This window comes from Liolophura sinensis, chromosome 4 (genome assembly GCF_032854445.1).
Source record: "Liolophura sinensis isolate JHLJ2023 chromosome 4, CUHK_Ljap_v2, whole genome shotgun sequence".
Classification (NCBI taxonomy): domain Eukaryota; kingdom Metazoa; phylum Mollusca; class Polyplacophora; order Chitonida; family Chitonidae; genus Liolophura; species Liolophura sinensis.
This window is the reverse complement of record NC_088298.1, coordinates 11,621,508-11,645,319: the sequence shown is the minus strand read 5'-3', so window position 1 is coordinate 11,645,319 and position 23,812 is coordinate 11,621,508. Positions and strand designations below refer to the sequence as shown.

Here is a 23,812-nt window from a genome sequence, read left to right as displayed (position 1 = left end):
TATATGGATTTTCTTGTGTTACAGGAGAGTTAGGTGCAAAACTCCAGTGTTTTCAGTTACGATAGACGCTTTCCAGAGAAGCGGTTAGCTGCTAATGTATCGAACTTGGCTTTGTTTTACCTACGTTATGATAAGGTTTCCAAAGGCTTGTTTGGGATATACAACGTTTTCGAGCTAACATGCGCACAATGGAAGAATATGAGTGGCAAAAGATTTATTTATTTATTTGATTGGTGTTTTACGCCGTACTCAAGAATATTTCACTTATACGACGGCGGCCAGCATTATGGTGGGAGGAAAACCCACAACCATCCGCAGGTTGCTGCAGACCTTCCCAGGTACGGCCGGAGAGGAAGCCAGCATGAGCTGGACTTGAACTCACAGCGACCGCATTGGTGAGTCCTCAGTCATTACGCTGCGCTAGCGCGCTAACCGACTGAGCCACGGAGACCCCCAGTGGCAAAAGAAAAAAAATAAGTATAACTGTTGTACAGCACCTCGTGCTTCCCTTTAAAGCACGCGTCTATATCCATGGTGGGGATAAGGTAAAATTTATTTATTTATATTATTGGTGTTTTACGCCGTACACAGGATTATTTCACTTAAAAGGAAAAAAAATAAGCATAACTGTTGTACAAGCACCATGCAGTGGCATTGGCAAGCAAATAAATTACTTAAAAGCCAACGAAACTCTCTGTCGCTTCGGTGGCTTAATGGTTCGAGCTTCCCGGATCGGGTGTTACCCAAGAGTGAAAATGAAACTTGCTGTTGCCTTGCTCGGCGCTAAGGGTTATAGCAAAGAAACTGGTTGGCCCGGTGTCAGTGTGATGTGACCGGGTGGCATTAAATTGTTAATAACTTTAAAAAAAAAAAAAAAAAAAAAAACCCGCACCTCGTGCTTCCCTTTAAAGCACGCGTCTATATCCATGGTGGGGATAAGGTAAAATTTATTTATCTATATTATGGCAAGACCTTCCCACGTACGGGCGGAGAGGAAGCCAGCATGAGCTGGGGATAAGGTAGAAGAGGCAATCTCAGTCATGTAAACAGCTTGGTCTGTTAAAAGACATTTGCCAAAAACAACGATATCAATATGAAATGATTTATTTGCGTCCATCCTTGCACTGCTGATACAGTTTGCGTGCGTAATTCATACTTATTAACACTGGAAATGATATGAGCGTATAATATGATAAACGATTAAAAGCTAGACGAAAAAATATATAGTGTTAATAAATACATTCTATACAGCCTTGATATGTACAATATGATATATGCATGATTAAGAACATAAACGCAGAAGATAAAATAGTGATACGATGCTTACGAAGCGTAACTGATATCTATTTCGTGTAAAATAAAAATGAGGAACTTCGGCCAGCGCTTGACATACCTACAAACTGTGGTTCAAATTTATATCTACGTCTTGTGCACAGTGTGTGATACCTTCAGAAAATCTTAATTTCGAAGTTTTCGCCTTGAAATCCTTAAATTCGGTATAACCAGGATTATGCTAATCACTCATCGATAACATCATCGAGATTGCTATCTTTTGGCAGCCTAAACAATGGATACGTTTCAATGCTTACTAGATGAACCAGGTAACCATGTTATTCCATATGATATATTTTCTTTTACTTGGCTAGTATTTGCTAAAATGAAACCAAAAGTAAAACAACAACATCAGTCACCTTTATGCTGATTCCTGCATATCATATAGTGGCGCAGCACAATGATCTGCATGCAATAGTTCAATATGCAACGATAATCTTAACAGAAAACAAGAAAAACAGATTTTACTAAAAAAAAGTTATAGTGGGAAAATAAAAAAGAATCACTGATAAATTTAAATCATTAAAATTTTACCACACTGAAATCCTTTTAAAAATTTTTGGACACTTGCTTCCAACAATACATCATTGTTTGCAAAAGTTGAGAATAACCAATAGTCCAGTTTGGGGAAACAAAACCTTTTAAAACAAATTCGGACTTTCCACGAACACATTTGCCTTTATGTCCTAACTTAAATATGGCAAATAAAATACTTGTCACTGAAGACGTGGAAATGAAAAATATAACTAAACATCCATAATAACAAAAACCCTAAACCAAATTCGCTGAACGTAAGATCCATCTAATCTAACCTTAGCTATCAAATTTAAACAAAAATGTTGCTTGAAGTTTTTAAAAATATTGCAAAGTCACAACCGAGGTATAAGCGTTTTGCACAGATTTTTAGTTTTGTGCATAATATCAAATGGTTGATTGCCCGTGCTGGTCATTTCCAGTTTGGATCGAATGACATTCCCACCTTGCACTCGCAAACTTTCCAACGTGGCCGTTGTCAACATTCCCACCAAATGTAAAGCAAATAGGTTTCATACACTGAATATTTCATGAGATACATCCACGCTTACCAAATTATTGTCCTTGGTCATTCATCGTATTGTCTGTATTTATTTATTTATTTGATTGGTTTATTACGCCATCTTAAGAATATTTCACTCACACGACGGCGGCCAGCATTATGGTGGAAGGAAACCCGGCAGAGCCCAGGGGGAAACCCACGACCATCCGCATGTTGCTGGCAGACCCGCATTGTTTGTAGTATACATACATGTTGCACGGTATAAAATAAGCAGTTAAAGGACATGCTGGAAACGCCTTTTTATGAATGCCAAAAGGACATTTTCCGACGATTTTACTTCTGGCGCGCTGGAATGTATTCATAGATATGTGTGATTATAAAATTACCGAAAGCATATTTTAGAAGAATACAATATTCGTATCGTAGCCATAAGCACTAACTAAACACAGAAATAGGCGAGAGTTTAACGGCGTTAAAAAGCGAATTCCGTATTTTGTGTCAGTGTTTTTGTTATTTAAGACATTAATATACGTAAAAATACACTTATTTCATAGGAATGTTATATGGGTAATCATACAAAAATAGAAAACTCTCTTGGACAAAAGGGATTCCTTAACATTGGTAATCACATGGAAAGTTTCAATAACAGAAGAACCGATCGTGCTGTTTCGCTTTACACTGTGATTTACACCTTAATAAATTCAGCGTGACTTACTGAACCGCAGGGTTTCCACACTTCAACATTTTCACAGTTTTTTATTCCTTTGGGTAACATCCACACATCATATGAATTCTCACAAGCCCTGAAAGCAAAATTTGTACATGTTCACCTAATTAAAAAATCCCGCGGAAGGAACACTTCTGAAGATGTCTATGAACACAGCCGTGAGCTATCACCTCCAGCCATAATGGTGCTGTACAGGAGTTGTCGGCCTTGATCTTCGTCCTGTTTTGCCACTAGACGGCGTATTCGGCCTGTTCGGAGTGCTCGTTCTTGGACTTGGGCTGGCTGCAGTCGACCGTGGACTCATGTAGTTCGGAGTCTTCGGCCTGTTAGAGGAAGGTGCCGGCGACTTTATGTTCCTAGCTGGTCTCCCCACTCCTGAAGCCAGACTTGATGAGGAATCGCTCAGCCGACGAGTCCTGTTAAGATCACTAGTAGATCCTAATGACAGAAAGAAGAAATAGATTGATAACCAGAACGAATATTGCACAATAAAATTATGGTTTTGGGTAAAGAAACTTCGGGGAGACATAACTAGTGTTACTTCGCTTCAACTAAATAGTTACTTTTATAGCTGTAATTGCACCCGTGCCCAATCAGTATCATTATGATCGTCTCTTACATCTTCGGTGACTACTGCAATTCATCTTGTCCTAGTCTAGCTGGCCACAAAATTGCCATAGCCGTTAAGGTACTGGTGATGGTAGTCATTTAAAGATTGAGCAAAAGACAGATTTGTTCTTTCTCACTCGTCTTGCTGTCCCCATCTAAAGGGTTATTCCATAAGGCAGCATCTGTTTACGGTTTTATTTGACTGCTGTTTCCTGCGTACTCAAGAAGTTTTCTCTTATACGATGCTGGCAGTTTCATGGTTGGATTTTTTTTTTTTTTTTTTTTTTTTTTTTTTTTTGATTGGTGTTTTACGCCGTACTTAAGAATATTTCACTTATACCACGGCGGCCAGCATTATGGTGGGTGGAAACCGGGCAGAGCCCGGGGGAAACCCACGACCATCCACAGGTTGCTGCCAGACCTTCCCACTTACGGCCGGAGAGGAAGCCAACATGAGCTGGACTTGAACTCACAGCGACCGCATTGGTGAGAGGCTCCTGGGTCATTACGCTGCGCTAGCGCGCTAACCGACTTCATGGTTGGAATAAATGGGACTGCTCGGGATACACTGTCCACTTTCGACAAGTGACTGACGACCTTTTCACAAATACAAATATGCTCATCATACTGATAAAGGAAAAGTGCCCTTCAACGAACGTTAGAACGCAGCAACGCCCACACTAACGTGGTCGATCGCTTATTGTTACCAAGGCCCACAGACTGTGGTCAAAGGGGAATTTACAAATTTAAATGTTCAATTCCGGTTTTGAACGCACATCTTCTTCCCGATTCTCTTATACTTACCGAATTCTGTTTTCCGCCTCGGCGTGGAACCGCCCATGTCCGTCAAGTTAATCATAGAAGTGGTCGTTTTGTTTCTCCTAGATGTTGACAGATTTCCTGAACTACCAGCTGAGAAGAAAAAAAAATCGACACATTTACGGTTACAGCCTCTCTAACTTAGGACAAATATCCAGTGTGACCAACAGTGAATATTCTGAATTGCATTTCTCTTGAATAAGACAACACTGGTTTTCTTCACTCGATTAACTCCACACGACTTTTCACTTATACGACGGCCTTTGACGAGGTTTATGGGCGGAGGAAGCCGCAATGCCCGTTGTAAAAAAACCCACTTTACCATGTACATGTACTTAATGAATTTCCTTTGGTGTTAATCAGAAGCGAAACAGCGAGAGATAGATTTGAATCTGTGACTTCGCTGGTAGGGAACGATTGTTTTAGCTTCGATAGAATATGCCAGTGATTGCCCCACAATACTAGCTGATTCATCCATTGATTGCTCCAGGATGTTCCCTGCTGCTTCAGTCATATCAGCCATTGCCTCATTGGTCGACGCTCTGTGCCCTTGAGTAAAGACGTGTTTTATCGCTAGACCAGAAAAGTACTTCATTCAAGTTCAGGATTTATGCAAATCATGTGTACAGTACATCAAACACCGTTAGGATATAAATATAAACACTTCCTTCTTGATTAGACATAACAGAAGGTTATGACCAACTACATATAACTATGCGACATGGTCAGAACAACAGATAGTCTAAGAAAACAATAGGAAAACGTCAAGCAAGATAAACCAGCAAGCAAAATAAAATAGCAAACAAATAATACAACAGCAAGAAAACAATAAAACAGCAAGATAACAATAAAACAGCAAGATAACAAAATAATAAAACCGCAACCAAACAAAAAAATAAAACATCAAGCCAACAAAGCAGACATCCCTAAGATTAAAAACTAGTTGATATCCCAAAGGATTAAAGTAATCAGTGTCTTTCAATGGTTTTAGTACAATTAAAAGGGAGCTAAACACACCATGCAGAAAAGCAAACTCATCAACTATTTAACACATATTCGGATATAGCTCAGTGTGCACTCATGCTTGTGGAGACCAGGAAGTGACGTGTATATATATGTATATATATATATACCAGAAGAGACGGAAGTTAGTAACATCTGGCACCCAAACACAGTTTTCTCGCGTGATGTTCCAGTAACTTTGATTCTGCAATCATCAGAAGGGGTTAACGTTTGGGAATCGGTTCCTGTCGCTGGACCGTATTACCACAATTATGGTTTATCGCTTCTACAAAACTTCAGCCATAAATCTTCAAATCCTGGCCTCCAGTTATGATACCTAACCAGAACACATGCTCAGAGAAGACGAAAACTAGACACACACGATCACTGTAGAGAGTCACGTGAGTACCCATACATTGGGAAACGGAAACTTGGCACACACGAGCTCTAAAACAATTTAGAGATAGGTTAGTACGCATGCTCGGGGAGAATACAGGAAATGACGTAATACCTGAGGAATTGGAGGAGGCGTAGCCTGTGTCTGTGGTGTGTTTCTTATGAGATCGTGTGGAGGACGGGGTGACACTGCGGGGTGCCCCGTACCTCCGCGGAGTACCTCTCTCGCCCGTGCCATCGGGAAGCTGAAGTTGATCTCTTAAATCTAGGTTTGTCCGACCTTTAGCTATTCATCAGCGAGAAAGGAAGAAGGAAATTGAATTTATTCATTTATTTGATCTATGTTCACTGACATAAAGAATTAGGCCATGAAACCTAATTAAGAGATGAAATTTTCCTGATAGCACATTGCTCTTTAGTATGTCTGTTACCAACCAGTCCGGTGCTGTGCACATCATATCCAAGGTACTCCTCTCAATAACTCAAGGCACATGTATAGAAGTTTGAAAAACGAGTCCAGAACGAAACATCAGATGTGGTCCAGTTTTGACCCAGATTGGAATTAGGGGCTATTTTCACAGAGATTTTTGAGGGCAAAAGAACACTTGTATGGTTATTCATACTCGGACGTATCTAAGAAGGAAATTTAATCTCTTACACCTGACCTGGATAAACAATATTTTGTTGTCAATAAATACAACAGTAAGCTTTTTTCCATATCACACTAGTGGTCTTGTGAATAATATCAATGCATCGACTAGATATGTCTCTAACTGCATAACGATATGTTTCTTTTATCGACTAGATATGTCTCTAACTGCATAACGATATGTTTCTTTTATCTTGCGTTTTTTGCGTTTATCCCAGAGTGGTGAAGACCTGTATCTATCCAGCTTGTTTGTGATGAAACAGCTATTTAAGTACGGAGTTCTCTATGTTTCTAAAGTGACAGAAGCTAAAGACAATGAGTATGTGTTATTTGCTGGGCTAATTACTAGGTGATACGTGTCTTAACTGATAATATACTTCAGAAGGATATGCAATAACTGATGTCCAATAATGTCCACAGATTATGTGTATTTCATATGGAACAAGAGTACAGGGCATCTGGGTAATCATGAAGGCTGACGATACAAGATATATAGCGGTAATACGTCGCAACAAAAACGAAATAAAAATGAGTAAAGTAAAATAAACACCATAAACAAGAATGCTTTCTGCCAAACTGACTTAATGGACACATGGTCGTGAATCGGTCTCAGTGAAACAACAAATGCAAATAAAATTTTGCCATGTCTACACAATAGTCTTAAGTCCAAAATATTTGAAATTATAAGTGTTTTTGTTCACAGTATCTATCCGTTACCGATTCAGATATCTACTTTTGGCCACTAGGTTCTATGGCTCATTCCAGATATTTACAGAGTGATACATAGATCAATGCTCAAATGACCAAATACTGGGGACTTTGTCTACTTGTACTTACGATGCAGTCAGAAACATGTACACAGTTTTCGTGGAATAGAAAAGAAAACTTTGAATCTCACGTATACCATTATATGCGTAATTCATCAAGGTACTAAAATTTTACTGTATTTCACGGTCACCTAAAAATAAATTCCAAAAATGAAATAATGAAACATTTATGAACACTAACCCATTAGTGAGGCATAAAGGTTAAGAAAACTTGATGTCCTAATAGGACTCCTTGTTGGATACCTTTTGTGCTGCCTAGGTGAGTGCAGTGTGCTAAGGAAAGGATGAAGTGTGCATGTGTACTAGGTATGCTACAGGTAGGCGCTAGTTAAGACAGAGTTAACTCACCACGACAAGGATCATTCTGCTCTAGGAACTGGGAGAGCGTCACCCAGCCACCGCCCACTCGCACCATCACCGTCGTGTTCAAAAATCGGACCAACTTGATTTGATTTTCTCCAAACTTAGTAAGAAAGAGAACAGACGTATCTGATTAAAATACAGTTCGATGTTAACGTTTTCAAACTTTCTACATGAAGTTCAAACATGGTTTCAATACAACATATAAGATGGAAATAGATCAAAGTTAAATATTTCCAAAATATGTTGGATGGTCTGCCAAATAAAATAAGTTTAATGTGAAAAGCACACTCACTTTATATTTTCCCTGATCTATCTTTTCTGCCCTAAACTGTCTTCGACACTGGCACTGGGAGACATTTCTCTCAATGTCGTCGTGGATTAGCTCCGATTCCGTCTTCGGTTTTTTGCCCCTTTGACCACGTCGCTGAAATGATTACAGAGATGTCTTCTTGAATTCACAAGCAAATCAGGACGGCAACAAACATTTAACAAGAAACAAACTGTTTTTTTTTCACGTTACACTGTGAATTCTTATCTGTTAAATTTAACATATTTTTTCTGAGTGAAGCAAGGCCGACAGAAATCTGTCCTATAATAGTTTGTTGTTGACGACTCAGTGTCCAAATCTGTCGTATGTAACAATGACTTTGATGTAGTATTCTGTCAATGTCACCAATTAGTTTTTACAGTGTATCACGGACATCAGACTGTACCATAAATGGCAACTACTACCAGTATACATTGAATTCCCACATCAATTATTCAAATGTTGCTGCTAAAGTATTAAAAACTTTGAGAGATTTCATTTTTAGAGGATTTTTTATTTTTGATAGGCTTTTCCCTCAACTATGTCCCCTCCAACCATAATAATGTCACCGTAATATAAGCGAAGTTTGGCGTAAAACATGTTTACTTACGTGTTTTTCTGGTCTCAGGGCTTCAACAAATTCCTTATACTCAATATAACCCGTGTTATTACGATCAAAAATGTCAAAAACCGCATTCAGCTCTGTGCGGTTAGTAGGGAATTCTGAAAGGAAAAAAACAAATAAATAAAAACATTACCCACATGAAAAACGTTTAAAATAACCAGATGCTTTACCGCATTTGGATTTTTTCACCATACTGAATCAAATATTTTTTCTTTGTTTAGCCTGTGATCATTTACAGAGAAGCAGAACCCAGCCTGATTTACTTTGAAGCCATCGCACCTATCAGATAACCAACAAGATGCAAACAGCTAACTAGTAGCTTGCCTCACGATAGTGCAAGAAAACAGATGTTTATTCATGATACACAGGCTAATATTAACAAGAAACCCAACTAATGCACTTACTCGCTTGTAACATTCCAAACACAAATTCTTCTCTGGTGAGTGCCCCATCACAGTCCTTATCCTGCCGCCGAAAGAAGTCCGTGATCCTCAGTTTCTTGGCAGTTATCCAGTTCATGTAACGCTGTCTCCACAGGTCGAAATCAAATGTCTTAAAACTCTCCAACTGTTTGAAAAGAAAACCAAATCAGGTTAATGAAACATTCTTTTTCATAATATCAATAATGGGAATATTTTTTCTTATCCCTCTTAAAGATTGTGTAACCCGCATTTCAACAGAACCGTTATTGTATGTATATTTTATGTGTATGCACGCGACAAAATTGCTAGAATATATATATGGTTGCTGATGACCAAAAATTATTAGGTCGTCATGCATGACTGGGTTGGGGTTCCCAAAGCATCTGTTGACTGATTGATTGATTGATTGACCAATATGATGAATTTCCATCTTTGGAAAGGTTAAGATATTTACCTCCAATAATTGTTCCAGTGCATCCTGTAACCGCTTCTTTCGATCAACGGACATGCGCCAAACTGTCCGCCATTTGTTTTGTAGAGCGTGCACCCGTGGATTTTGTGTGTCGATTTCATTTAGCTTCCAATTACTGAAAGTCAAAAGACACAATGCATAAGAATATGAAAATGTTTCCGTTCAGTTGTACACATGTACAGACAAAAACATGAATTCAAATTGCATCTATACAAGGATAAAAAATAAAATCAAGACGTACATTGTCATCTTAATGTTATATTTTTTTATCTTTTTGTATAACCAATCAAACGATGACTGTTGATACAAAGAAAGTGAAATATCTGTTAGAAAACAAGACACTAACGGCCATAGTGAAACATGGAATCAAACCTATTTCAAACATAATCTGGCCTTTCTCACCTTCCGTAGTTCCTTCCTTGTGAATACTTGGCAAACTCACTTGACACTACCTTGGTGAGGCGATCCACGTCGGCGTTTTTACTTGTAATATCCTCGTGGAATTCCTAGTGGTTGTTATATATGTGAAGTATAAGAAATTAGTTATAATACTGATGAGTGGCAATAGTTCATAATTAAATTCATTATTTATTTGGTTTTAAAAGCTGTACTCAGGAATTGTTCACTTATTTCACAGCGTTGAGGTTTTTGTGTGGAAAAAACCGGAAGTGAGAAAACTCTACATTGGTATGAAATGTACCACGATTTTTTTATGGTATTGTTCTATTTCTTATAAAGACTAAATGTCTAAATGACTACACTTCTGTTCATAAGACATTTTACGCGAAGAAACTTAGAGGAAAAGAAAACGTTAAATTGAAGTATATATCAAATTAAAGATAATTAAACACTGTCCAGAAAAAAATACTTCCATTTATTTTTTAAAAACTTTTACAACCAAGTAAAATGGTTTTAAAACATTTGATACATAAGGTGGTGTTTCAGGGTGTTAGTGACGTCACATCCATATTTTTTTGCTTGAAACAGCTTGTTTCAAGGTCCATTCGGATAAAGCGTTCGTAGATCTATCAGTATGGGCTTTCGAATACTGAAATTTAGCAGTCTATCGCAGTGACAACAGCCTGATGTGATGTCACTGGTCCCAATATATATGGCCAGACATGGCCACCGTAGAATCCATAGCTTCATATGCATTTTAATAGACTGAAAAATTCTAAACAAATACAACGAACTATTTCTATTAACAGTAGTTGATGGTGTTTTATCTGATATGTACTTTATGTTAGTGTTTTCTGTGGCTTTAATTATGGCTGTGACCTACCCCCTTTTTTTTGGCAAAAATGTGGATTCTCATAACCATTTGTTCAAAGCTAGGTAGAATCGTAATTGAAACTTTTTCAACATGGAAGCCAAAACTGTGTTTAACTTTTGTAAATTAGGTAAATGTACGAACAGAAGTCGTTACTTACCAAATGTTCTGTGACCAGCTCTTCCACCACCTTCAGATCGTCAGGTACGGGGTCCCTTTCTTTGGTCGCAAGGAGCACCTGTGCGTCGGTCAGCCAGGCCAATAGTTCTTCGAGGAGAGCGGCGTTGCCTTGGATACTCCTCAAAGCATCCTGGAGACGCTCAGCCCGGCTCTTAGCCCGAGCTAAAATCTGGGAAAACAGAGGATAGGTGTGAATGCGCTAAAAAAAAATACAACCCCACTCCCTCTGGAGAAGAATGACAGACTGCTGAAGAATGACAGACTGCTAAAGAATTCCGCCATTTTAAATGTCTAAAAACAGAAAAACATGACTATTAAGTAAGTAGAGATCTGTAAATAATTTATGAACAATATCGATTAAATACGTTTGATATAATACGTTTGATACATTTGACATAAAACTTAACCTTGATTCGTCGACTTGAGAATCACTATCTAAAAAGCCCACACAAACTCTAGCTCACAGGCTTTGTATTTTAATAAACTCTGAAAGCTTCCTACCTGGTCCCATCTGGTTTGTGTAATTGTCAGGTAGTATTTGACAAATCGGACCGCATTGGGATGACAATTCCTCAGTATGTCTTCTGCAAGTTCTTTGATCTTGTCAACATGGTCCTGGTGGTTTCGAAGCTGCTCTTGGAATTTCTAAAACAAAAGTTTTGTTTGAAAAGTGCATTACAACGATTGACAGACAGTGCGCTGATTTACATACATCTATTGATAAGTATGCTTGGTAAAAAGGCTGATTTAAGCGTTTTTACATTTCGTAAATTTCTTACCGATTAGCGCATATAAACACGTTAATGTCTGTATTTCCCACTGGATACTAGATTAACTCTCTTCCGAAGCACCTGTTATACAACATATCTCATGGGATGGTTTGAATCAAGGGAGACAACTTCATCGGGTCAACGGTATACAGTCTCCGTGACCAGCATCATATCAACACACACTCATTTATCAATTTTAATATATTCAGTGAATAAGCGACCCTTACATTAACAAAATCATTCAGCAGTTTTCGGCAGTAAGTAGTCAGCCGCAAATACGGTGTGTGGAGTAATGCTTTCTTTTCATTCTGAACCACGTGACATTGCATTTAAGTTTATTTTAAATGCACTGTTTTATCAACAATGTCAGAAGTGTCGGTCCAGCCTTACCTCGTGTCTTTCTATCAGCTGAATAATCGCCATCTCATCCTCAGGAAGACCTTTGACCTTTAACTCTCCCTCTGCCTGAGGCAGAAACTCGCGCATGATCTGTACAACTTCCTGAAACTCTTCAGCCTGAAGGTAGAATAATCAGAATTCTAACTGTAATGTTTGATACGATGAAAGTTTTCTCATCAAAAACCTGCATCTGCAGATTTAAATTTGTGTTTGTGTATTTATTTGATTTTGCTTAAAGCCATTCTTAAAATATTTTCACTAATATACGGATCATCATTATGAGTTGAACAGACCAGAGTGTCCGGCATCATCTGTCGATAAAATGCCATCAAATAGGGAAAAAAATATTATTCTTAATAAGAGATACTAGATAAGACTTACCAATCTCAGCGACTCTTGTAGCCTGGTCTCTCTGACGTCGGCAAGATGGTTGACTCTGTCCCAGAGGGTATCGAGTTCCACCAACTGGTTGTTTCGGAGTTCGCCAGACGCCTTCATAGAGGCGATGGTAGATTCTCGTGCAACTAGTTCTTGCTGAAGAGCCTAAAATAAAAATGAGGGATGAAAGTTTAAAAACTCCCTTGCAAAGCTTGACAGCACACTAAGACTGCATCCTTAGGAGAATTATTGTTGTTCTTGCCTGATGATGTCCACAGATAAATTATTTTAGCCAATGAAAACATACTCAGATCTCTTACCCGGTGCTGCTCTATAAGAATGCTGACGGTGTCTACATCTCCCAACACGGGTTGCTTCTCGGAGAGCCCCTCCTCTGTCCTCTGCAGCCATTCCAGCAGAGATACGAGGGCGTCCGAAACCCGTCCGGAATTTAGCAGTGCCTCGTCCAGTTTGTTTTGACTGTAAGTAAAAATTCACGATTGTAACCCTCAATGCTTTAGACACAAGATGATACAAGAGGACACGACCAGATTATTTTGTCTTATCAAATCCAGTTATGTGAAGTTGTATATAAAGAACCAAAACAAATATAGATGGCATAGTAAGATATTTGATAATCACCAATTATAAAAGAATATACATTTTTACAGCTGTAATTTGCTAATACATGGGTACAATTAGGGACTATTTCCAATGCACCATGTTCAGCAAAATTTCAAAGAGTTAATAATTTTCTGTAGGCTTTGATGTTTACTTAATGACTTTGTAACTTTTCAAACATCGGAAGAAACGTGAAATGTATAGTCTTTATCAATAAAGAACAGTATGGCTATCATAATACGGAGCTAACAAGAAGCTATTTTGTATGTGGCTTAGTATAAAGTTAAAAATAGAATTACATCATATCTGCATGGCAACAATTAAAACATCTGTGTCATCATGAACTTGAAACGTGTCCCCAGTCGACAGTGGTTCCGTATACAACACAAAAAAGGCGTTACTACGTCTTTCAATTGCACCCGATGACCCTGAAAGGCGGCCATTTTGAATTCAGTTTATAACTGTCCACGTTTAACAAAACAGGCTATAATAGTGAAAAAATTCAATGACGCTTGGACGAAAGCGTATACATTTCAAGGTGCACAGACTCAGGTGAAATGATATCAAAACAAATTTTCTTGCCGTAAATGGCGAGTTTAGTGAGATGACAGATTGTCATACAGAGAGCACGGTACCTTTGTATCCATGATAATATATGTGGGTCTATCAAATCATCAGGCAAAGCCCAAGTATCGTCTGACTCTGTAGCCATTGTGATGCTCGAGCAGAACGTGAATCCGGATAATGCAAAATTATACACAGCTTCTTGTTCATCTGCACAGTTTAAAATCCAGGTAAAAATCCTAGGCGAAAGGTTATAGCTAGCGCGTCTCGTGTGCACAGTTAACTCAGCTAAGGCTTAAAACTAGTCCCGATGGAGTTCTCAAAAATCAATACGCAACAGATGTGTTGACATTTGAAGCTTTGTAAAACACAGGTGGCCAATCGGCTTGTGTGACAGTGTATCCGCCACATTTTTGACAATGGCATCTCAGTGCTTAGAAAACAGCGCTGTCGTGTGGCAACGACTTTAACTAGTTTAAATAAATTATGGGGCGGGATTGGAGGGGCAAAATATTATTAACCCTTCCTTTCGTATGCAAACAAAATGTAGCTCAAAATCGTTTGGAATCGCACTTTCTTGGTACAACAACGTTACATCAATATTCCAACACTTCTTTTGCTTAATGACATCCTCCAAATTTGGCGTAAAATTATCTCTGTATCTCAACATATATACAGTTAAAATGTTGTAGGAGGCAAAATTACAAAACTTCTGCCTTTGTATTTGACAATAATGTTTGCAAACATACGTCTCCAGTGGAAAATTTTACAGAGAACACATCAGAAATCAGGTGCATAGTCAGGGGAAGGGTGATATGCTCTTTACACTCTAAAATCTAATCTTTTCATTTGTAGGAGACATTAGATTATTACCACAAACAATTATGCTATATACAACAGACTTGTTCTGTTATTCCAACACTTTTATGGTGTAACATATTACGTGCATTATCACGCATAACGTACATGTAATGTTAGTTTTTACGTGTATTTCTTGGATACGTAACACGGCTTAACAATACTTGCATAAATACATCTCAAATATAAAAATTACTTCCAGAAATTTCTTCACATTTATCCTATTTGGGGGGGGGGGGTGAAAAGTCTTCGCTAATGTGATATGACAGGAGAATTCCTCAAGGAACACTCATTTATATCTGTTTTGTCAAATACGTTTTGCATTTGTCAAGAAAGATGTTTTCCATTAAAGCAGACGACACTACAGCTCAAGTTTCCCGTGTAAGGTGCGGAGTGAGCGGTAAATCGCCCGAGACCAGACAAACTAGTTCTACAAGAATATCTCGACAAAATATTTACATGTGCAAAATGATTTGCATTAGGAAAAAGGCTCGGCCTATGTTTGATACCTTGACAAAATATTTGGAAGGCAATCCGGGCTTATAAACAGAAAATATGTCTTTCTTGGACTGGACTGGACATACACTGGACATGAAAATATGATGACAATATTTTCATATCTTTATCCTGTAGATACGTGATACTAGAAAATCTACACACAAAAAGATATTCTTTAGCGCCAGTTATTAAAACAGTATCTCGACTACTCCATAATTAAAAAACAATACGAGATCATCTTTTTACAAGCAATGGTGAGAAACAAAATGGTGTCTTCTGCGTAATATAATCTCTCTAGTTACATACGCAACATTTACATTTACCAAATTTATCGTCGCAAATTTACTACAAAAAAAATACATATTTTCAAGAGTTATCTTTTGTTGTAAAATTAGTAGTTACCAATTAATTTTGGAAATGTACATATAGCTCTTTGTAAATGTCACTTCAGTTATACTGAGAACTTTTCCTAGGGTTGTCGCTGTTAAGCAGTTAATCGCCATATTTTCTTGTATCACGGTTTGTCTCGCACAACAATGGAGTAGATTCTATTAATCAGGCCAGATCTGCGCGTCTAATATGAACACACTGTCTAGGTTATTGAAGCTTGGGCGACACATTCCTTCACAATGTGAGATCTGGGTCAGGTCCCAACCTCCTGTGGTTACAATGTTCAAAAAACGTAATCTGGGCCCAGTCCGACGTCATAGTTTAGCCTCCCAACCCTCTTAATAAACATCACGGAGGGGTTCCCGTCAGGGATTCCGACTTCACTCGTATTTACATCGACTGAGGCCCATTTAGGGGGCGCTTGTTGAGGTTAGGAGAAGAAGGGAGTGGGGGTGGGGGGTAAAACGTGGTATAATCGAGAGCACCTAGTTTGCGATGATGGCATTTATAACCCAGATGCGAGCTAGTGAGAAACTTCTACTCCAACAGATATCCGTTATCAACAATATGGTTGGATGCCACGATGTCAAGTGAAAAATAAAAAGTCCCTGAGTTATCAGTGACTTATTTAAGTACAGCTGCCGTTCCATCCGGTTAGGGGTCGTTCTCGTAACAGACAATCGACCCCTGCTCAACGAAGGCGCAAGTTCGAATCCAGCGATTGCTGTTTTAACTACGCTGTCAGGTCAGGAGGATTTTCAGTTACCTTACAAAAAGCGGTGGTTAACCCCAAGCGCATTGGTTTCCTCTACCATTACATCTGGTTGGCATTATCTAAGTGAAATATTTCTAACACTGGTCATTTAAATCAATAAATTACTTTCAACAATCTAATTCAAATGTTGGTATGGTTCAATTCGTTGGAGTAGTAAAGGGTGCGGCTAGTTAGTGGCAGACTGATGCTAATTCTGATAAAAAAATATGCTTCAACAACAACAAAAAAATTTGAGAAGCTACTCCAAAATACACACCGGCATCACTCAAATTTAACAGGCAATGGCTGTTTGTTTTCTTTTCCTTCGAGGACAATTAATCTTGTTCTTGTTAGCCATGTTACACTTGCTTACAAGCATAGATTTTATCGTCTGTTATGTTTATGCTCTGTGAATCTATTCGCCCATATATAGTAGTTCGTCCGCGCCACGTTAATTAGGGTTTCATTGTATTTAATTAGCCTAAGTTGCAGAAAAATATATAATTCACGATGTGTTAAGACGTCGCCCGAAGGCATCAGCTAGACATTAATATAGATGTCTTTTCTCTCCACACAACAGATACACTTGAGCACTGGCATATGTACATGGTGGATACGAATAAGAAATGCGAAGAAGGAGATATCTATTCATGAGTTCCTGGGTTATAAAATTTTACAGTGCAATTCAATAACATTTGAAGAATAAAGCAACACAAGTTGATGAAAGCGGAAGTCATGATATCGGTATTTGCATATTTTAACAGTTTGGGTTTCATGGCATTTAAAAACTTTTCTCTACTATAATAGCTTTGTTTATACTCTAAACCCCACTATCTAAAACCACATCGCTAGAAAAACTCCTTTGCACAAAACTTCCGTTCATTTATTTATTTGATTGTTGTTTAACGCCATGTTCGGGAAGTATTTGGCAAATCAATTAGTGACGAACTTTTTCAAGTGTGACTTACCAATAATCAAATAATACTGCTGGAGGACGAGCAGTCTTCAACGAATGACAGACTGTGCGAATGGCGGGAAAGTAAGAGTGGCGAGTCTACAAACTCCCTGTCCAAGGCCGAGTTTTGAACCCTCACCTCTTGTGTCATAGTAATTGAAATGCAAGCGTCTTAGCCACTCCGAACAAAATTTGTAGACAAAACATTACAGACGTCCTCTTTTAGGTTACATAATGAGATTTAATCTATTACTTGTAAGTTGCTAAACGCAGCCAGGTGGTCCAAACAGACCACCATAGCATAACACAGAAACATCTTTGTCACGTAAATCAAACCCCGCACAGTGCATTCATCAAACATTAGGAATTTATTCACGCTTGACATTAAGGAGGGAAGAAATGCAGCAAACACAAAAGCAGCATTTTTACGGGGCAGTTTGTGTGTTGACCCGTGCAGCTACGAGTTAAAGGGAAAAAATGAATAAAGGAAAACACTGCCAAACAGACCGTCGCATTCTTTCATGTCATTGCTTTCGTGGCAAAGTCGACCTGCTTTCAACTGCTTTGTATTGTGGAAACAAAGGTCAACCAGAAAGGTCGGCATGGCACCCTGGATACATTGTAGAATTCTACAAATAGGACTTTTTTATAATAACAAACTGAGCAGTTTCGCGTTTTCCAAAAGTACAGTTCTTCTATAATCTTTTGGAATATCCATTTTTCTTTCTCTTCTTTTATATATAGGATACAAAACTATGTCCAAAACATCTTACTGGTGAGCCAGGAACAAAACAAAATGCACATCCCTCATTTACAAAAAGAGTTTTCAGCCTTGTCCTTCTGTAGGGGTTTTGAGTTTGGAAGGAACACAACGTTAGCATTACTTCTGGGACATGTACCGTCTGGGACTGTTATCTACATAGTCCCAGGTACCGTGCAGCGCCTGGGTCAATACTGGATATACTTTCATTGAACAGTGTGCTTAGTCTATGTATGCTATTTTACAATGCACCGTTTCTTTAAAAACTCCCATCCAGATTTAATCCTGTTTTCAGGTTACACACAATGATTCCAGCATGGTCTATTAGCCACACTTCACGGACTCTCGTCTTGACCCCTAAACCCAGGCAATGTGTGCTCCTGTGTGAAGACGTGATTCTCTATTTATCTTCAATAATTGGACGAAAATAAGGCGAAATGACTGACAGGTCACGCATGTTGATTTCACGACTGGCCAGGGGTAAGTTCAAGTTTGGGGCACGTGACCTTTCACTGCAGCAGTTATAACGTATCATAATTAATGACTACAATGATAACTCCCTGATTACGATCTAATAATTGGGATATCCAGCGTTCCACATTGGTAAATCATTTGGAGAAAAGTTAACACTGACACCCTGTGAGAGCGATGGTGAATTTAACCTGTAGACGCATTGTAACATGTATACATACAATTTGTCTTTACGTCCTAGTTTGAAAGTTACGAAACAATACTCATAATGAGCTGACTGATTACAAAATGGCGACTGGTTATTTAAGCATCTATCTACTAAAGGAAACCATCAGCTGTGTGTAATTCTTTTGCATCAGCGCAGGTAAGAGCAGAATCGTCATTAACTAGCGATAAACGCTGAAAACGCCAAAAAAACGCTATCTAATGAAGTGTGAGGAGCAGTTGTTCTATATCCAAGGCGATGTTTTCTCTCAAGTTTTTATAATCGTATGCCGTTATATCCATAGCTGTATGAACTTTAACAGTAATGCCACTATCATTGTGATGAATGTCATGGTGGTGACTGCCATTGTGTTGAATGCCATGCTGATGAATGCCATTGTGTTGAATGCCATGCTGATGAATGCCATTGTGTTGAATGTCATGCTGATGAATGCCATTGTGATGAATACCATGCCGATGAATGCCATTATGTTGAATGGCATTTTGATGAATGTCATGCTGATCAACAACTTTTTGCACTACCTTACAGTAACAGCTTCACTATTCCAAGCGTTTTTGCATGCATTAAGAGCGAGATAGTCGTGTAAGTTTTAGGGTATGACAGTTTACCTGTAATCAGCTCCAATCACCTGAGATTTAATGGTGATTTCACGCCTCATTAATCTACGACTTACCTGTATCTAAACATACGTATTATGTGCAGTGAGGCGCATGTGTTATATACCTTTAAATCGAGACATTGGAGCTATTGTTGTCGATGAGAACAAAAGCATCGTGGAAAATGAACTCTCTCTGAACGGAGGTAGAAAAGTTCAATATCGATAAATAGTCTGAAACATTCTACACTGACAGCTTCCTCGCCTTCAAATCCATAACTAGCAGACTTAACTTCGCAAACGTTTATAAATTAGTATGCCCTGGTGCGAAATCAAACATTTGCATGTTTACATTGAACTCAGGTCTGTCGCAGAACGAATTAACTTTGTGCTCAGTAAATTGCCACGCTAAAGCATGTACATAAAATGTGACTATACACACGTCAATGCATATTTCGTCCAGACTGATATGTAAATAAGGACACATAAGTTTGCATAGATCATTTGCTCTGTTAATTATTCATCTTGCATCTTGAACACAGAATATTGCATACTTTTAAGTTTAGATTTCAATCAATAACGTCTGTCTAGTTTTATATTTTCTCATACTTTCAACTGCATCTATTACCGCAGGATCCCTAGGTGTGCAGTATTGAAAATGCAGATAATCCAAAATTACGCACAAAGCATGTAAAGACTTAACAAACCGGGACAGACATAAAAGAAAAACTTGCTCGGAATGACTCAGCCGGAAATTATGACGTCATGTTCTTTATTATGAAAGTATTATTAGACTATGGGCCTATTTAACATAGTACGTGTAATATCACACCAACGGAGATAGTCCCAAATTTTTTATTTATTTTTTTAAAAGAATCTTTATATTTTAACACTACAGCTCTGAGACTTGAATTATTTACCTAGACAAATAAATCTATAGAAAAAAATGTGTTCATATGGCTTACAGAGCCTACGTAACATTCACCGAGGAGATCTAGTAGTCACGATATTGTTTACGCTAAGTTAAAACTTTGTCCTAATTAACACCCAGAACAAGAAAGCTGTTACGCCACAGCCTCAATACATACGTTGTACATGCAGCTGGTAATTACAGTTACTGTGCAAGCTTTGTGGTGCATATATGAAATCTCCATTATTTGTAACCCAGGAACAACACGAAAGCTCGATTTACGGATGCCGTCATGCTTAGTTTTCTTGACCTATCCGGTATGCTGGGTTTGTAGGCTATGTGTTTTGGTGCTCGGTTATCTTGACAATGCAAGCAGCTCACATGTTTCTACCTGATATATGAGTTTTTCACATTAAGGTCTAAAACCTCGTTTTACCTGTCATGATAAACGTATAAAAAATGGAATCCTACAAGAGCCATGAGAAAAATATTCAGAATAAGGTTTCTATTAAGAAATGCGTGTAAATCAAATATAAAATCTTAATAACTAGATTATAATTACCAAGGCTTGGACTGGAGACTGAAAAGACATTTCATAGATCGCTGTGGCTCATTTATAAAGGGTGATGCTTTCTCCTGTCCGACTGTACTGCACATTTTGGTAATCCGTATGTGTTCCGTGAAAATGTCCATTATCGTGTGTTATCTGTACAAACTGCCACCTGCACGCTGGCTATAACCTCAGCTACAAAGCTTTCGCCAGAACTATTACACTGCGTTGTCGAATCATTGACATCTGTTTCAAAAATATCAGTGCTGGCTAAGCCGTCTAGATTGCACTGACAATACAAAGCACCTGGTGGCTACGTAAAGGTGAAAGTAGGCCAGGTATTCTCAGGTAAAGAGCTGTCTATGTCAGTGTCCCACTGAGCTTTTGAAGTACATGACAGTATGCTGACAATGTAAACAACCTTGCCTTTAAACACCGTGCGCATTATCATCTGGTCATTGCCTATTGAAAGGGCGAGGTGTCGTAGATATTCTTGCATTGACGTTAAATTACTATGTGACTGACTGATTTAAACACAGAATATATATATATATATATATATATATATATATATATATATATATTAACTTAACGCTTAAGCAGAATGGCGGTTAGCATCGGGTTAGGCTGAAGTACTGACACTTCGTAGTGCATCTACTGTCTGCCCCTCTCACAGCTTGTTACTTGCTACTTGGTGCTCTGGCACATAAGTACATATGTAAGCTTTTATTTTCCATAGAACACCTGCGTAGCTGTCAGATAATGGTGTGTAATCCAGGTGAGTAACATGAACCTGACATCAGGTATTAACACCGGGTGGCACTGCAGACTTAGTTTCAACGTACAGCTGTAGGAAGGGGAAAAGCAGCAAAATCTAGGTCAACATGGCGCCGTTGTGGACTTACCTTTTTGAGACCACAGTACGAACAAAATTCCATTTGTTTTTTAAGTCATCCAGCATGCCCTGCAGGACCGCCTTTTCGGGGTCTGTTTTTGTGCACCGATCTTTGAGATTCCTGCCTAGTCGAGTAGCGGAGTAAAAGTCCTGATGCTTGCTGTTAAGTTGTTGTTGAAATACCTACAAATGTGCAGAAAACACGGTTTGCTTTAAAACATCAGTAAAACTAGTTTAAGGCTTAAAGCAGCGAGTAACACTAACAGTATTAATACAGGCTTTCATACAGATAAGGGCTATACTCACACCGCATTTCGGACAAACCATAGTTAAGTGAATATCCTTTCAAATAGGAGCAGACCTGGTAGGTTAACAACACCTGAGTGTTGGCCGCTTTGAAATAACTCGCTCACATCTTCTCGGATAAACTGCTAAAACCGTCAACTCTATTTTGGTCTGGCTTACGTGTGTTAGGGATTGAGGCTTACCATTATTCAACACCTGGGGAAAAACTCCAATATTTGCACACAAATCAAATTAGTAACTCATAATGAAGAGGTCACGAGATCGGTACAGTTTTACTGAAAGCCGAGTTATCTCTGTCATGGAACCTATAATACGTGCACGAGGACACCTGGTCCATAAAATCACGGGTAACTTCTCACCTGGTGATAGTTTTCTCCGGTACTTACACACAGACCCACTTGGTGAAAGTGAATTAACGTACCTGGTGGTCAGTATCAATGTATCATTTACCTGAGTTGTCTACCTGTCCTGTCGTAAGTTACCTTGACACACCTGTATATACAGGCAGCTATACCACTGGAACTCTCCTTGTATATAGTTAAACATAGTACATACACACACACAACCTGTTGAACAGCCCAGAGCAATTGACTCACTCAGGTGTACACGAAAATATCTGGTTATCCCGTCACGTGATCTTTAACTGAGATGAGAGATACTGAGGCTCCGTTAGGGGATCTTTTCGTATGCACAAACGCAGTGTCTTTGCTCAAATACAATGTTGTAAGATCCTGCTATGCCCACACAATTCGTTAAAAGGGAACCGCAAACCAAACAAACCCAGTCTATAACATCCCGCTCTGGTATGAGCTATGTTAAAATTCAGGGGTAACCTAATAACTGCTAAGCTTCAGTAGCGTCTACATAATTCTCTGGGGCAAAAAAAAAGCGTTGAACTGGTCAATTTTTATTAGGTAGAGATATACCCTGTATTTTACTGCGGCTTGTGATTTTGCATAAACCCGCGCAAAGATGAATTAAACCTAAAAGGTGGTTGTCATAAGGGAGGTGATGTGTTCATACGTTATTCAATACAGAATTTATCTTCGAAATGTACAATATAATCGAGTGTTCCTTTCAATCATGAAAACCTAGACAATTCTCCAGATAAAAGTAACATTCTATTTACTAGTGCGACACTCTATAGTTACGATCAAAAAACAATGAAGTACACGTTTTCAAGCGTAGGTACAATAACTGTGTCAGTGTCCAATACATGAGATACACTAAGACAAAGGAAATGCCAAAAAGGAATAATAAAGAAGTATATATTTAATTGAGGACTATATTAAACCGTTATACCAAGTCAACCTCACACCTAGCAATATCAAAATCATCTTATTTCGACAGCTTCATTAACCCTTATCAAAACATCCAAATGTGATAATAAGTAATCCGTGCCTGCAAGCTTTGTGTACAGAGTCGCAGCACATGGCTTAGTAAGGAGGATGTGCATTACCAAAGAAAACAGTGACAAGTCCGGGTTAGTTTTCACACCATGTATTTGTTTAGATGAGAGATTAAGCCAGCTTATACTCACGTTCGTAGGATATTACTAACGTCTCTTACAAACAACATTAGCACAAAGTGCTTGGGTCACTTAGCAATAAAGCTAATGCTGAAGTCGATGATGTACACAGGCGACGGGAAGTGGTGGTGTGTATGTGTGGAGGTGGTGTGTGTGTGTGTGTAGGGGGGGGGGGGGGTGTGGGGGGGGGGGGTAGATGATGAGGAGTGGGGATAAAGGCCACAGAATAAGTGAGACTGGAGGAGACTAATAGATGGACGATTTTATTTAAAGACACGATTAAACCTTCTAAATTGGTGTTCCATATTAATTCCGATGCTGTGCCAATGTTCGTGGAATTCTGGGAAC

At 38.6% G+C, this 23,812-nt stretch overlaps 1 protein-coding gene across 1 annotated transcript in view; it reads right to left on the bottom strand.

Moving 5' to 3' along the window:
• Nucleotides 1–1,106: 1,106 nt before the first annotated feature.
• LOC135464345 (microtubule-actin cross-linking factor 1, isoforms 6/7-like) overlaps nucleotides 1,107–23,812 on the bottom strand; it is a 49,235-nt gene continuing 26,529 nt past the window's right edge. Inside the window, exons 27-41 of the mRNA XM_064741770.1 lie at nucleotides 21,641–21,813; nucleotides 12,904–13,063; nucleotides 12,587–12,748; nucleotides 12,197–12,322; nucleotides 11,538–11,681; nucleotides 11,017–11,205; nucleotides 9,989–10,092; nucleotides 9,569–9,701; nucleotides 9,097–9,259; nucleotides 8,678–8,790; nucleotides 8,053–8,184; nucleotides 7,746–7,860; nucleotides 6,037–6,207; nucleotides 4,509–4,616; nucleotides 1,107–3,533 (exon numbers count right to left, since the gene is read on the bottom strand). Coding sequence (XP_064597840.1) covers nucleotides 3,262–3,533; nucleotides 4,509–4,616; nucleotides 6,037–6,207; nucleotides 7,746–7,860; nucleotides 8,053–8,184; nucleotides 8,678–8,790; nucleotides 9,097–9,259; nucleotides 9,569–9,701; nucleotides 9,989–10,092; nucleotides 11,017–11,205; nucleotides 11,538–11,681; nucleotides 12,197–12,322; nucleotides 12,587–12,748; nucleotides 12,904–13,063; nucleotides 21,641–21,813 — 2,265 coding nt within the window. The 3' untranslated portion in view covers nucleotides 1,107–3,261. The remainder of the gene's footprint in view (nucleotides 3,534–4,508; nucleotides 4,617–6,036; nucleotides 6,208–7,745; nucleotides 7,861–8,052; nucleotides 8,185–8,677; nucleotides 8,791–9,096; nucleotides 9,260–9,568; nucleotides 9,702–9,988; nucleotides 10,093–11,016; nucleotides 11,206–11,537; nucleotides 11,682–12,196; nucleotides 12,323–12,586; nucleotides 12,749–12,903; nucleotides 13,064–21,640; nucleotides 21,814–23,812) is intronic.